This window comes from Penicillium mononematosum (genome assembly GCF_028829835.1).
Source record: "Penicillium mononematosum strain IBT 11891 chromosome Unknown utg000005l:1.0-9366267.0:1.0-9372171.0, whole genome shotgun sequence".
Classification (NCBI taxonomy): domain Eukaryota; kingdom Fungi; phylum Ascomycota; class Eurotiomycetes; order Eurotiales; family Aspergillaceae; genus Penicillium; species Penicillium mononematosum.
In genome coordinates, this window is record NW_026643275.1 from 861,788 (window position 1) to 875,465 (window position 13,678).

At 51.8% G+C, this 13,678-nt stretch overlaps 8 protein-coding genes across 8 annotated transcripts; 5 read left to right on the forward strand and 3 right to left on the reverse strand.

Annotated features, from left to right (window-relative positions):
- Positions 1-325: 325 nt before the first annotated feature.
- Positions 326-1,298, reverse strand: N7519_008449 (urease accessory protein UreF; the record flags this gene model as incomplete). Its single annotated transcript, XM_057295225.1, has 2 exons — positions 326-1,119; positions 1,178-1,298. 2 exons carry the CDS (start codon positions 1,296-1,298, stop codon positions 326-328), a joined length of 915 nt encoding a protein of 304 aa, XP_057143107.1.
- A 310-nt stretch (positions 1,299-1,608) lies between these two features.
- N7519_008450 (protein kinase COQ8) lies at positions 1,609-3,824 on the forward strand (the record flags this gene model as incomplete). The annotated part of the gene is made up of 2 exons (XM_057295226.1): positions 1,609-2,665; positions 2,722-3,824. The coding sequence occupies 2 exons, from the start codon at positions 1,609-1,611 to the stop codon at positions 3,822-3,824; spliced, it is 2,160 nt and encodes a 719-aa protein (XP_057143108.1).
- An 801-nt stretch (positions 3,825-4,625) lies between these two features.
- On the forward strand, positions 4,626-6,034 carry N7519_008451 (NAD(P)/FAD-dependent oxidoreductase; the record flags this gene model as incomplete). Its single annotated transcript, XM_057295227.1, has 3 exons — positions 4,626-5,474; positions 5,526-5,828; positions 5,879-6,034. 3 exons carry the CDS (start codon positions 4,626-4,628, stop codon positions 6,032-6,034), a joined length of 1,308 nt encoding a protein of 435 aa, XP_057143109.1.
- Positions 6,035-7,533: 1,499 nt separating this feature from the next.
- N7519_008452 (uncharacterized protein) lies at positions 7,534-7,948 on the reverse strand (the record flags this gene model as incomplete). The annotated part of the gene is made up of 2 exons (XM_057295228.1): positions 7,534-7,632; positions 7,697-7,948. 2 exons carry the CDS (start codon positions 7,946-7,948, stop codon positions 7,534-7,536), a joined length of 351 nt encoding a protein of 116 aa, XP_057143110.1.
- Positions 7,949-9,091: 1,143 nt separating this feature from the next.
- On the forward strand, positions 9,092-9,768 carry N7519_008453 (uncharacterized protein; the record flags this gene model as incomplete). Its single annotated transcript, XM_057295229.1, has 2 exons — positions 9,092-9,125; positions 9,176-9,768. The coding sequence occupies 2 exons, from the start codon at positions 9,092-9,094 to the stop codon at positions 9,766-9,768; spliced, it is 627 nt and encodes a 208-aa protein (XP_057143111.1).
- Positions 9,769-10,263: 495 nt separating this feature from the next.
- N7519_008454 (uncharacterized protein) lies at positions 10,264-11,077 on the reverse strand (the record flags this gene model as incomplete). Its single annotated transcript, XM_057295230.1, has 4 exons — positions 10,264-10,429; positions 10,489-10,537; positions 10,590-10,838; positions 11,020-11,077. 4 exons carry the CDS (start codon positions 11,075-11,077, stop codon positions 10,264-10,266), a joined length of 522 nt encoding a protein of 173 aa, XP_057143112.1.
- Positions 11,078-12,259: 1,182 nt separating this feature from the next.
- On the forward strand, positions 12,260-12,870 carry N7519_008455 (uncharacterized protein; the record flags this gene model as incomplete). The annotated part of the gene is made up of 2 exons (XM_057295231.1): positions 12,260-12,472; positions 12,766-12,870. 2 exons carry the CDS (start codon positions 12,260-12,262, stop codon positions 12,868-12,870), a joined length of 318 nt encoding a protein of 105 aa, XP_057143113.1.
- A 506-nt stretch (positions 12,871-13,376) lies between these two features.
- N7519_008456 (uncharacterized protein) lies at positions 13,377-13,595 on the forward strand (the record flags this gene model as incomplete). Its single annotated transcript, XM_057295232.1, has 1 exon — positions 13,377-13,595. The coding sequence occupies one exon, from the start codon at positions 13,377-13,379 to the stop codon at positions 13,593-13,595; it is 219 nt and encodes a 72-aa protein (XP_057143114.1).
- Between the last annotated feature and the right edge of the window lie 83 nt (positions 13,596-13,678).

Here is a 13,678-nt window from a genome sequence, read left to right on the forward strand (position 1 = left end):
TAATTCGGGGCATGTTTTATTTTCTCTCTTCTTTCCCTCGTTTTTTCTCATTACAAACCAAAGCAATGGTGGGTTTCTCAAGGCGCAGGGGCGTCGTTCTTCATCCTCTCTGGACAAGAGGCCGGCGCACACTGATTTTCCTCGGAGGCTGAGCTATTCTAGATTTCTGTGTCATGTAGGATTACCGTGTACGGAGCAAAAAAAAAAAGTACAAAGAAACATGACGAATGCAATGTGAGGTTTTTATTTCCCATGCCCCCATGAATTCACTGTCCATTATAAATATTCTTGATTCTTGATATTATTCTTGACATTCTTGACATTCTCATGAGTTAAAGATCCGACTATACAACAACTCATGCCTTCCAACCCAAAGATCCAGCGCAGGGACGACCTGCCCAGCTTCCTCAACAGGCGTATTCCATTCCCGCGCAATGCGCTTCATCATCGTATCCTGCAGCGCCTGACTAGCCAACACATTCTGCGCCTGGTAAGGGCCCATGACACCCGCTCTAACAGCCGCACTAAGCACCGCCTTGGCATGATTCATAACGAAGACATACGCCGTCTGCTGCAAGTCCAGACCCATAGCCCGACAGACAACACCCCACAGCGGGGCGAAGTGGCCCTTGGGGCCTAGATCCTCATCCTCCTCAAGACAAGACTTCAGCGCATCGGACAAATCATCAATAGCAGCGATGGCGGCCTGTGTACCCTCCGAAACCGGAGTCTCGGGGCGCGCAAAGCTGACTCTGAATGCGCGCTCCCAGACGCCTATGAGCGCGCGGCCTTGGGCGATACTTGCGCGCTGTGCGACGATGCACGGCGTTGATGCGTCTATGTCGTTGTCTAGTGTGTCGAGGGTTGAGGGTTGCCGGTGTCCGGCTAGCACGTAGGGGAGGGATGTGCTTGCGATTGAGGCGATGGAGAGTTTGAGGAAGCGGTGGAAGGAGGTTATTGGGGCTGTGCGGGAGGGCTTGTTGTGCGCTAGGTAGGACTCTAGTCCGCTGGAGTAGGCGAAGGAGCCTAGTGGGAGGGCGGAGTCTGAGAGGAGGAGGAGGGCGTGGAGAGATGGGCGGATTGAGGTAGTAGGGTTGGTATTATTGGTATTATATTGGGCTAGGAGGGTTAGCTAGAGGTATGCGACTTTGGGGGTATTGATTTGCTTACCTTTGACGGCCCATGACGAGAGGTGGGCTGGGGTATTCGGAGGCTGCTAGTTGAGCGCGGGCATCTTGGAGACGAGACTCGAGGAGTGTGACTTCAGCTTCGAGGTCTTGGGTGTCTTTGAAGAGCATTGTGTAATTATGAAATATGGCGTAGAAGTATAATATGTGTAGCTTTTTGTATAAAATACAGATTTAAACAGATTTAATGGGAATAATGGGAATAATGAGAAGCAATGTATGTGGACCAGGCTGTCTTATAGAAAGAAGCTCGCCGATCGGCAAAAAAGCGGAGGCCGCCGCACAAGTCCCGAGTGCTCCCTATCAGCTTGACTGTTTCGCATTATTAACTGCGTTTTGGCCCTGTGAGATATTTTTCACTATCTTGCTGATCATCCCACCCTATTTTCCCCGTCATGAACTAGAGTTTATCTCCATAACCATGTCAGGCAAGCGTCTGCTCGACGCTATCCAATTCCTCAATGTCTCCAAAACAGTTGCAGCCAAACACCTGGCCATCCGGCAACATCAGCTAGATGTCTACACGCGCACATCCTCCCTGACCAAGGGCATCAAGGCCCAGACAGAGGGCCTGATTCTGACCGCTCAAGCCGCCGCCGCATTGGCACGCCGATTTGACGAACCCTCGCCACCACCTCCGCCGAGCCCGGCAGACTTCCCCGACAAGTCGACATCGGCCGATAAGCCGCCCAGCAGTGTAACGTCGCCACCCCCCGACCTCGCCCGCAAACTGCAACGTCAGGCTGAATCGCAAATCCCGGCTTCGGCGGCAACATACAGTGGTGATGAGAAACCGAGCGCTTTGGATGTGAGCAAGCAGCAGGATGTCTTTTATGAGCCATCGCGTCGGTCGGAGCCGGATCTTTCGGGCCTGCCGAGAGTGAAGGTACCCAAGGTCGCAGGAGATGCTCAAGTTGGTAATGGTGGGTTGAATGCAGATGTCTTCCAGTCGTCTGTTGAACCGGGTAAGGCAGCCCCAGCCGAGGAGGAAATGTCCGAGGAGATGCTCCAGGGTCTTTTCCACAGCCCGAGAGTGTCGCGCATGATCTCTGGCAAGCCTCCGCCGAGGAGGGACTGGAAGCTGGCCGCCAAGCCTCAACAGTCGGTCGTGGATGACGTTAAACCGGTCACCCCCGTGGCTCCAAAATCCGACGCCCAGGAGATGGAGGAGCTTGCGGCCAGCGTTGCCGAAGACGTGGTGCCCAGTGCTAAGACTGTTGCCGAGGCCAAGGAGCAACAAGCGTACCAGATGCTAGAGTCGCGCGTGCCGTCCTCTCGACTGGGCAGGCTGTGGCAGTACGGTGGTCTGGCAACCTCAATGGCATTCGGCGCTGTCGGGGAGAGTTTACGACGGGCCACTGGCAGCCAGGATAATGGCTCAATTATGTTCAGTGCTGGTAACATGGAACGAATGGTAGCCAAGCTATCAAAAATGCGCGGCGCAGCTCTCAAGCTGGGCCAGATGCTGAGCATCCAAGGTGCGTTGCATCGCCTAGCTCACTGGTGTATCTAATGCCCATGCTAATTCCTCTAGACTCCAACATGCTCCCCGAACCAATCCAGCAAGTCCTCCAACGAGTGCAAGATCGCGCAGACTATATGCCCGCCTGGCAGCGCGACAAAGTCCTTACCGACAACCTCGGATCCAACTGGCGCGACCTCTTCACCACCTTCAACGAGGTCCCTATCGCAGCAGCCTCAATTGGCCAAGTGCATTCAGCCGTTCTCAAAAGCACTGGCCAAGCCGTCGCTGTAAAAGTTCAATACCCCGGCGTCGCCGACTCAATCGACAGCGACCTAAACAACCTCTCCATTCTCCTAACAGCCTCCCGCCTCCTCCCAAAGGGCCTGTACCTCGACAAAACAATCGCAAACGCACGCACCGAGCTAGCCTGGGAATGCGACTACATCCGCGAAGCCGAAGGCGCAAACCGCTTCCGCGAGCTCCTAGCCGACGATCCCGTCTTCGTCGTCCCGGAGATAATCGCCCACGCCTCAGGCAAACAAGTCCTCACAATGGAAATGCTAGACGGCGTCGCCGTAACCAAAGTAACAGACTTCACCCAAACGCAACGCGACTGGATCGGCACCCAAATAATGCGCCTCTGCCTCCGCGAGATCGCCGAATTCCACTACATGCAAACCGACCCGAACTGGACGAACTTCCTCTACAACGCCTCGACGAACAAACTCGAACTTCTGGACTTCGGCGCCTCCCGCGCCTACCCGGAAGAATTCATCACGCCCTACGTGCGCACTCTAATCGCCGCCACCCGTAACGACCGCCAAGCATGCCACGACCTCTCCATCGAGCTGGGATACCTGACCGGCATGGAATCGCAGGCGATGGTGGATGCGCACTTGAGCTCGATCATAACGCTCGCTGAGCCCTTCATGCTTTCCTCGCCGGATCTGTACGACTTCAGTAACCAGACGATCACGGACCGCGTGCGCGCGTTTATTCCGATTATGATTCGGGAGAGACTTGCGCCGCCGCCGGAGGAGACGTACTCGCTGCATCGGAAGTTGAGTGGGGCTTTCTTGCTTTGTGCGAGACTTGGTAGCTCGGTGCCTTGTAAGGCTTTGTTTATTGAGGCTGTTGAAGCGGCGCGGCGGAATGGTTTGAAGGTGGAGTAGAGATGTGACTATGTACTATTATAGACTCTGTATACTGTATTATATATGAAGACAATGAGTTTTGGACTCTTTTGGATTTATCAAGCTGCCTAGGTGGTTATCAAAGGAGCTGCATAATCAAGGTCGCCCTAAGTAGTGCAAAGACCGCGGGGATTCCTAGATTCCTAAGCATCCACGCAGCTCTACAATGTTTGATGGGAAGAATTGTAGATGTGGCTGCCTTCACCTGGGCACTGCCCAAGACTTATATGACGGGTAAATACAGAGGGTGTCTTATCGAAAGGCGAGCCCCATCTTCCCGTGGTCATCCCTACAAACACCTTGTATTTACCTGTAGTAGAAAGATTCCTAGTCTCGGACGGTTAGAGCCTCTAAGCCTCGGGAACAGTTTGTCAGTTTGGATCAGTGACGAGTGACGCCAGGTCAGGATGATCCAATAGCGACCTACAACCTAGAGAGCCCTCGGACAACTCGAAGGCCCGATGACCGAGCCCACGACATGTATGATAGTCGTACAGAAGACATGGGAAGACCCTCGGCAACCCTTTCCAAAACAGGGAAGGACGCCAAGGGAAATTATCTGATCCGGTCTCGGCCTTATCTGATCCGTAGACTATCTGGTCTGTTATAGGGCTGGTCAATTACACCGCAGCTCGGCCATTCGGATCGGACTCCTTCCCTGCTCCGGCGTCAGGGCCAAAAGTGTCCCACAGAGCGAGGCTAGATCGGCAAGCAATAAATACTCCTCCGTTTCCCACGCCAAGTCGACATCATGCAGATCCCGTCATCATTCATTCCACCATGTCTTGGGGTCCAATCCGTCTAATGCGCAAGACCGTCTTGGCCTTGAAGTTCACCATCTACGCAATTGGGGTATTTGCCCAGATCCTAGGCGAGAAGTTCGCGGCCCGCTCTCGAGCTCGAAGTCTACTTCCCGCCCCCAGCAAGGACCGCGAACTCCAGAACATCGTCGTCGTCGGCGCGTCTTTCGCAGGCTATCATGCCGCCCGCATCATCGCCACTACACTGCCCCCCAACAGTCCGTATCGAGTCATCGTGATCGAGCCCCATTCGCATTTCCACTTCACGTGGGTCCTTCCCCGGTTCTGTGTTGTAGATGGAGCTCACAAGGCCTTCATCCCATACGGACCGTACTTGAATGGTGCGCCTGATGGGAGAGTGCGATGGATACAAGACCGTGTCGCTGAGGTCGGCCGGACGACAGTACGGCTGGCCAGGGGCAACGAGGTAATCCCGTACGCCTTTCTCGTTATTGCCACGGGCTCGGGGGCGAACGACGGGTTACCATCGCGAGTGTGTGCCGATGAACAGCGTGAAGGACTGCTGCAGCTGGTAGCTATACGGACAAGGATCCGGGACTCGAAGGACCTTGTCATCGTCGGTGGGGGTGCTGCAGGCGTCGAGCTAGCGGCCGATGCGAAGCACAAGTATCCCGAGAAGAATGTCACACTCGTGCACTCCCGTGACGCTGTCATGCATCGCTTTGGTCCTGAGCTCCAGGCTGCTGCGACCAAGGCGCTGACAAGTCTCGGTGTTGAGTTGATTCTCGGGAATAGAACAACGGGCAATGAAACTGAGAATGGCGCTGTGAGACTGACCTCTGGACGGACGGTGGAATGCGACTTTCTGGTGTGTATAGCCAAGGCCCTCGACGAAATTATCACTAACCTAGATAACTAGGTCAATTGTTCAGGCCAGAGGCCATCCTCAGCACTCATATCTGATTTGAGTCCGGATGCTATTTCACCGACGGGATACATAGATGTCAAACCAAGCCTGCAGATCCGGGACGACAGCCTGCCCAACGTCTATGTCTGTGGTGATGTCGCGGATGCCGGTGTGCCCAGCCCTAATGCACGATCTGCCATGCACCAAGCCATGACGGTAGCAAAGAACATTGTGCAAGCGGCGACGGGCAATACCCCCACAGAGACATACTCGCCGTTCTGGGCGGACAGTGTCATAAAGCTGACACTGGGCCTCGTATGTATTCCAAGATTTCTTGCCAGAAATGGAGACTAACTGGGAAGTAGACCAGATCTGTTTCTTACCTCAGCGACGGAAAGGCCGAGCTGCTGTGGTCTGCCAAGGAGAAGGATTTGGCCTTGATGTCGGCGCAGGCATGGAAGCATATGGGTGCCACGCCATTTGAAGACCAAGGGGTGCCGCCTGCAATGACAGGACTTTAATGAGGCGGCGGTCATTTCACTCTAGTTGATATACTTGCTTTGTTAAGAGTTTTCCTGGGTCGGAGCTTTTTCTGGTTTCGGCGTAAGAGTACAGGTCGCCTTTGAGCTGGAGATGAAGGCATATTTGCCGACTTCACAGAGCTAATATTTATATATGTGTTCGATATACTAGGTACTCAGTCTTTCAGTCAATGAAGCCAGATATTACGCCAAAAAGGGAAGTTATTTAGCGAAGTCTCCCTGACTTCCCTAAGTATTTGCTTCGCTACGGTTAACGAACGTGTGTATCAAGCAAAGAAGTTTTGGGACCTTTTATATATCAAGCTAGGACATAGCGGACTAGCACTCTATAAGTATCTTCCTTCTAGATACAGTGATAGCGGACGTCGCTGTCTGGCTCGTCTAGCCAGAATTGCATAGCCTTTCTGAGGCTTGCACGGGTCTCCGACGAGCAACTTCCCCAGCGAACGTTGGCCATTTCCGCGACCGGCCACAATTGGGGAGTAAGGGTAATGACAAAGAGGTGAACCATTTGTTGAGCAGACTTGAATCTTCATTCCTTGCTTTCCTGCTGGCTGAATTCGGTGGCTTGAAGGAGTCGTGGCAGATTTGCATGCTGGTTTATCGGAATATTTCCTCATTCCATCTTGGCAAGTCTTCCTTGACTTGGCCGAGTGTCTTCTAGACCGTGAAGGAAGTCGCATTCTGCAGGTACATCGGGGCGCGATTCCAATCTTGATACGACATTGCACCGAAAGCGACAGATTTCACCGGATGTGAGTAGTATATCAGGTTCTGAGTGTTCTCATTCTGATCAACCCAGTGACAAAAGATGGTCATTGCCTGTTGCGTTACGGTGGCCGAACAGGCTTTGATAGCTCGGTCGAATGATAAGTGCTTTACTCCCTGTGCGAGAAGGCTACGCACTTGTTTGCTGCGTTGTGGCTGTCCTGTGCTTCTCCATCCATGCCTCCACTGTCGCCTTTCACTTCTAGCGAAAATCACGGGAAGATGAGGTCGGGAGTCTCTGAAATGGGCGAATCGATGGTTGACGGGATGAAGAGTCGGATCGATGTCCGGGGAAATAATAGCTGTCACGGGATACAAGGGAGACTCCTTTCTCTTGTAGGGGTTAGGCGCAGTGATATAGTGTGATATTCCTTGTACAACGAGTTACCCACAAACGATTCCATAAGCGCGGTGTATCCTCCCGTATTGTCTGTTTCAACGCATTCCAGCGTGAAATTCTGGAGTCGTCTAGGGATGTATCGTACAGAGGGTTGTAGTGCCGCCCGGCATGGGCTGCTTTTTCCGCACCTCTAGCATGCCAGGAAGAAGCAATGCGAGATAGAAGAAGGGTAGAGATATTTTGTCGGGACTTCTCCCTCGAGACGAGCCTCCGTCAGGAAAGTGTGAATTTTGGGTTGAATTCGAAGAAAGACTGGAAACGAGCCGCACGATCGAGGACCGGGGACAACTGGGCCTCGTTCTCACGAGGTTCAACAACATCTCTTCCAAGTTCGAGGGCTTTTTTTGACGATGAGAAGAACCGTATTGCCGTTCACGTGGCACACAAGTCCGGTGAACTTGTGGTCCAACTGCGAACAGAATTTGTATCCTTTTTCGTCGAGTTAGGTTCTCTTTTGTTCTTTTTTTCCTGACTGGAGGGAGCTGGACAGGTTGGCCACCAGTTGAGGCACGCTTGCACTTGCGAGTGGGCTTGCTATTGGCCAGGACAGGGTTAGGGGACTTTGGAGGAATATCAGCATCTTTTCCTTTGCCGTTTTGGGGACGGGTGCTGCCCCCTGGATAGTCTATGATCGCGTCAGACAGACCATGGCCCATCGAGTCGAGATCTCGCCGCATTTCTTTATTAAGGGCACCAATCGCAGCTGCGTGCTCAGGGCTCGGCATGGTTATTAGCAGTAGTTCAGGGGGCCGTAATGAACTTGCACGGGGTTCAGTGCCGTTGACTTGAGAGCTTCGGACTCTGGATCGAAAAGGGTTCCAAATTATTCTAAGAAGACTTGGACTTTCAAGAAATCTCCATGTAGAAACTTCATCCTGCTCAACTCAGTTGCACAGTCGAAACCGGAAGGCAGCACACGTGAACTTTCTTTGGCAGGAGCAACGGGTTACGTCGGTTTCCCCGTGAACCAGACCTCAGAGATCGTGGGATGGATTCGGCTTCATTTCGGATCTGGCTAGTCTCTCGGTGGATTGCATTTTCTGTATATACTAATATCAGTGAGTGGCTTTCGAATGAGCAGACTGATAGTGTTTACCTAACCAACGCCGTTTGCCGAGGTGTACGACGAGAGCAGGGAATAGATCCCTGGGATCGTCCAGATTATATCTGCGCTCTCATCTGGTACACCAAACGGCACGATTGTTAACGCCACCACCTCAGAACCCCATTGTTGCGGGCCCTTAAATAGCCGTCCCTCTGCTGCACACACTCGACGTAGTTCTCGTTTCCGCCTCCATCTCGCCGTCGAGCCTTCCGCGTGCTTCCTCCTTGACCCGTAGGTCAGCGGCAATCTTGGCATAGGCAGTCCGCAGCTGGTCCAGCTCCACTTCCTTGGCGGCCAGTTCGCCCTTCAGGGCTTTCTCTTCCCTGGCGGTTTTATGGTCATCTCAAGCCGCTGGACCAGCACTGCGTCTGCCTCTGCTGCCTTGAATGCCGCTGTTGCCTTCGCCAATTTCCCATAGTGGGCCTTTGCTGCCATCAGCTCCTTTTTGGTGAGCCTGCTCCAGCAAATTGACACGCTCCCCAAACGAAATTTCTTGGCCTTTAAGGCCTCTAGAGCCTTATGCCTAGTCACCGTGCTTTCAAAGACTGCGCCAAAGTAGGAGTCCCCATATTGGAGCACCCTTGTAGCTCGAGTTTTGTACGATACAAATCCACTCTAATAAGCACAGATCCGGAAATCTGTAAGTTCGTGTTCATAGGAAGGCGTTTTGCTGGTGGCTGGCCTCTTCCAAGAGGGGTCGGTGCATTCCGGACTTATTTATATGTCTTCGTTTGACCAATGACCCGCTACTCAAAGTGTCATAATGGCCCGCAGATGCATTGGTTTCATAGGCATCTGTGATTTTCACTTTGAACTTGGCCGGCAGGCTTTCAACAGCTTTTTCAAGGTCTTGAACAACCAGCTTCGGGTTTCCTTCGAGAACGAGTAGAACAAGGACGTGAGTTTCGCGGCCGGAGGGAAGTTGTGATAGTGGGCCCAGGCTCTACAGACGGATCACTCGAGGCCAACCAGCTCACCTACCGCGAACTCATGGCACAGCCCGAGGACCATCACGACGTCAAGCTCCTCAAGAGCCGTGGTCCTGTTGGCTGGGCTATGCGCCTTCTCCGTGACAACCCCATGGGTGCCGGCCTCCAGTACAAACAGTCCGCAGCAGCCTTCCCGGCACGGACCCAGATCAGCGGCCTACCCAACACGCACTTGTGTAGGCAAGTCGAAACCCCCTTTGGGAGTCAACCCCACTGCTCTGTCATTACAACAGAGCCGGCCTTCGGGAAAGAGTCGACTAACTCTTTCCCGAAGGGAAGAATAATAGACAGCCGCAATAGGGTAAAGCTCCATGATCTAGCGATAAGTTGTTCGCCTTGTCTGCTGGATAGCAGGATCCTGAGCTTCTGTCCTGCGACTATCTCGAGTCTACTCTTGGCCGAGCTGATGGAAGATCCTGCCAGTTCGCTGGATAGCTTTGAGTTGGGCTAATATCGCGTGATGTTATGGTGGCTGTCCGTCTAATCGGTGCACCATCCTCGCTATCGGTACACAGATATAGTCGGGCGATTTGTAGTTGACCGTCGTCCACATCGGATTACCCTCCACACAAGACAGATTCTGTCGTTTGCGGCGGGACATCCGGCTGGAGATAGGGTACGGGAACATGCGTGGGCTTCGTCAGTCTCAATATCCTTGTGATGGATGAATTTGGACCAGTCAACACGACAGCATGCAATGAATTGTTCATATCTAGATGTGGGGGTCTGTGTGGCGCCCTTGCTCCAGATGGAGGCGTTGTGTTTGATGGAATCAGACACTCCCTCATTGGCAAATCGAATAAATGACTTGAAAGTGGATAAGGGAACAGCAAAGTCAGGAGTGGAATGGTCGCTGGAGCACCAGTTCCGAAATTCGTTACCCTGAAAGAACCATTTGCATGTGTCTGGGACTCGCAGTGGGTTGTAGTTCTTGTCATCTTCGTAGTCAGGTGTCATCAATACTCATGTCTGCGGGGTTAACATGTGGTAGCTTCGTTGAGACCTGAGTGACATATTCCATCACTGGCGTAGGGATATCTTGATGCGAGGTAGGCTCCAAAACTTCGTGATCAGAACCTGAGGCGGGACCTCTTGGCTTCGGCTCACGCATCCTTTGAGTCAGTTAGATTAGATATTCTCAGCCTCAAAGAAAGAATAGTGAACCACTTACCCATATACCCAAGTGTCTGGGATACTCCAGTTGTTGCAGTTGCGCCTGGCTTATCTTCAACTAGCACACCATCGGGAGCAACGTCTTTCTCAATCCCGTACCACAGGCTGTAATCGGGGTATCCAACCAGGTCCTACTTTGCCCCTTTCGTATCACCAGGCCATAACGCCATAGGCCTTCAACATTGAGGCGCAACTCAATGACATTCAAGTCCGGACTAGGGTTGTCAGGGTGTGTGACATAGTGGTAGTGGTGTGAGGCAAGACCAAGGTTGTTGAGGGTGATTCGCGTCAATTCCTCGTCCTGCTCACTCTTCCCGAAGGTGTTTCTTGTGATCTCCATCCATTTAGCTTGGAAGAATCAGTCATGTGTCACATTGACTTCAATGTTCCTTTGGGTATACGTACCCCAAGTGAGAGATGGAACAGTTAGAGCCTAGATGCGGAGTTCATGTTGAGAGAAAAGCTCATCTTGTGGATGACGAGAGAAGAAAATGAACAAATTGGACGGGAGAAGAAATATTAAGCATACCGGACGATGTCAAGACGTAGACGTCTTTCCAGTTCAAAAGGAACCGAACGTTGCTCATCGTCGCGACTACCATTCATAGTTGTGGCGCGCGGGATTTATGTACCTCGCCATGTCTGTCAAAATTGTAGGTGAGGTTTTCCAACCTACCTAGGTCTGCTTCACGGGCAGCATAACCAAGGCGTAAATGACACCGGCGTCGTTGAGTCGACGGTTCCTAGGGCGGCAAAGGGACTCTATTGCTGGATGGTACTGTGACTGGCTTGTATCGGAAACGTCTCGACTTCTCCAGCAGAACCATTTGCCTCCTGGTGGAGGCTTTCTTAGCGGCTAAGCCCACAGCTCAGGTCAGAGTTATGGGACCTTACACGGGAAAATAGATTGGTATATTCCATGTATCTTTTTTGGAAGCCTTGTTCATCAGCGTTAGCCATATTTTTGCGTACGATAACTGGAATAAAACGACACGACATACCCTTCTTGGCCTAGAAGGAGCGGCACCCAAAGTGAAGACAAAGTGAAGACAAGGTGAAGGAAATATCTGGTGAAGTGAATGTTGGATTTTACCCCTCGATGTTTCCTTGTAGTACACGGGTACATATAAATATGTGTATTTCCTTCCTTCCTCCTTCCTTCTTCTCTCTTCCACCTTTCTCCTTCCCCTCCTCCCTCCTCATCACCACTACCTTTGAACTAGCAAACTGAAGGTAGCCTCTCTACGGCAACTAATGGGATCAACAAATATCCCTATCACTGTCGAGCAAAAAGGATATTGTGGATAACTTGACCACATCGATCAGTCTTGTCTCTCATCCATGGATCATTCACGGAGTTTCTTGTCACTTCCTTGCAAATCGGTTACCCAAAGGCAGGCGGAGGGTGATGAGCCGATACTATGGCAACATGGAGATGCCCCATCATAGCGACAGTTGTTCCCAGAGGAACAAAAGCGCATGGGGCATTCAACTTAACGTTGACGAGCCTCTTCACTTTCATCTGTGCGGTTTCGGTACCTAGAAATCCGCGAGGCCTGCATAAAATGCATAATGGGTATGTACAGACATCATGGCACTCGTTGGCAGCAGCTTATACATACGTTTTATAGCACAGGGAAATGTGCCACGGTCGGCCATGATGTGCCCGCCCTGCCATCCAACAGTACATGAAGAGAACAAAAGTCAATGGGGTGGCCTGTGGTCCTAATGAGGGAACAAGCCCTCGGGGCGAGAGAGTATCGTTTACTATGCGACTATTCCGTGCAGTTCAGCACTTTGAAGGCCAATCAAGTGTGTCCACAGACGCCTTGTTTCAGGAAACACAGCGACAGAAGCCACGGAGTGCTCCAAGTGCTGTGTTTGAAACTCTCAGTGGTACCCAGCCACTCAGACTCGTGTTCAATGACCACACTCTTTCCTCGCGCATCCCACGCCGTTCATCACATGTGAAGGAGAAACATGTACTTGTCAAACTGAAGTTACCAACACCACCTTGGTGTTGAGCCTTCTCACCTTTATCCATGCTGCCGTCATAAGCGTCGCCAAGCTTATACCCAAGGCATGCCCCAGAGGGCTCAACTGGTTCTGGAAGGCACCAGACAGTGAGCCTCTCGAGGAGAGGATTAGAAAGCTCGAGGAGGACATCCGGGCGTTGAAGGCAAGGACGACCTCGGATGTGAAAGATTTAGAGAACGAGGTCCAGAGCGATCGTGCTCGGATTAAGAGGCTGGAAACCTCGCATTCCGGCCTGAAGGAGGATAAAAAGGCCCTCCATAAGAGGGTTACCACCCTGAAAGAGACCCTTGAGCATAAAGTCAAGGTGGAGGTTGGGGAGGGGGTTTTGCGCCAGCGCCGATAGCCTGGCAAGGAGTGGTCAAAGGATGAGATCGGCGATGGGGAGGGGCAGGCAGTATGATCACATAGCTGCCTTTTTCAATATCCTTTTCAATATCTTTTTCAATGTCTTTTTTAATGTCTTTTTTAATGTCTTTTTTAATGTCTTTTAAGCCAGTTATAGGAATTCAGGTATTTTAATTCCTCCAGGCCTGCCCTAAAATCTGACTCAGTTAAGGCATCAACTCTCAAAACTCAGGCATTCCACGGCTCTCCATTATGCCTTCCATAAATTGCCAGCATTTCTATAGGGTCTGCTTCCTCCTGCCTTTTCTCTTCCTTTCACATCTAAGAGCTGCATCTCTCACTTCTCACTTCTCTCACTTCGGAGCATCTCTCACTTCGGAGATCAACAGCAGTTCTCCAGGTTAACCTCCCTTCTTTTGACTCAACTTCCCGAATATTCTTATCCACTTACGGCTGTTGGATCTGTCCGTGGAAGAACACATGCTTTATCAGGCCTTTCATGCTATGGCCCCGCGTCCTCAATATGACCCAGCATTGTCACGATGGGCCGAAGATATGGCCGAGCTAGATCAGTTTGAACTTCCTAATGTGCGAACTATTGCCAGGAACCTGGAGGTTTTACGCACCCAGTCGCAGACACACCCGAACGCGCGCTACATGTTGGTCAATGGACTGATTCCCGCATATCACTCGATCAAGTCGGTTTCGATTGCAAACACTTAAATGACAATGTTTGCTAACCAGCACCGCGTCGAGTTATGGTATCTTCTCTCGTCCCATCCATCTGGTCCATTACTCGATTGATG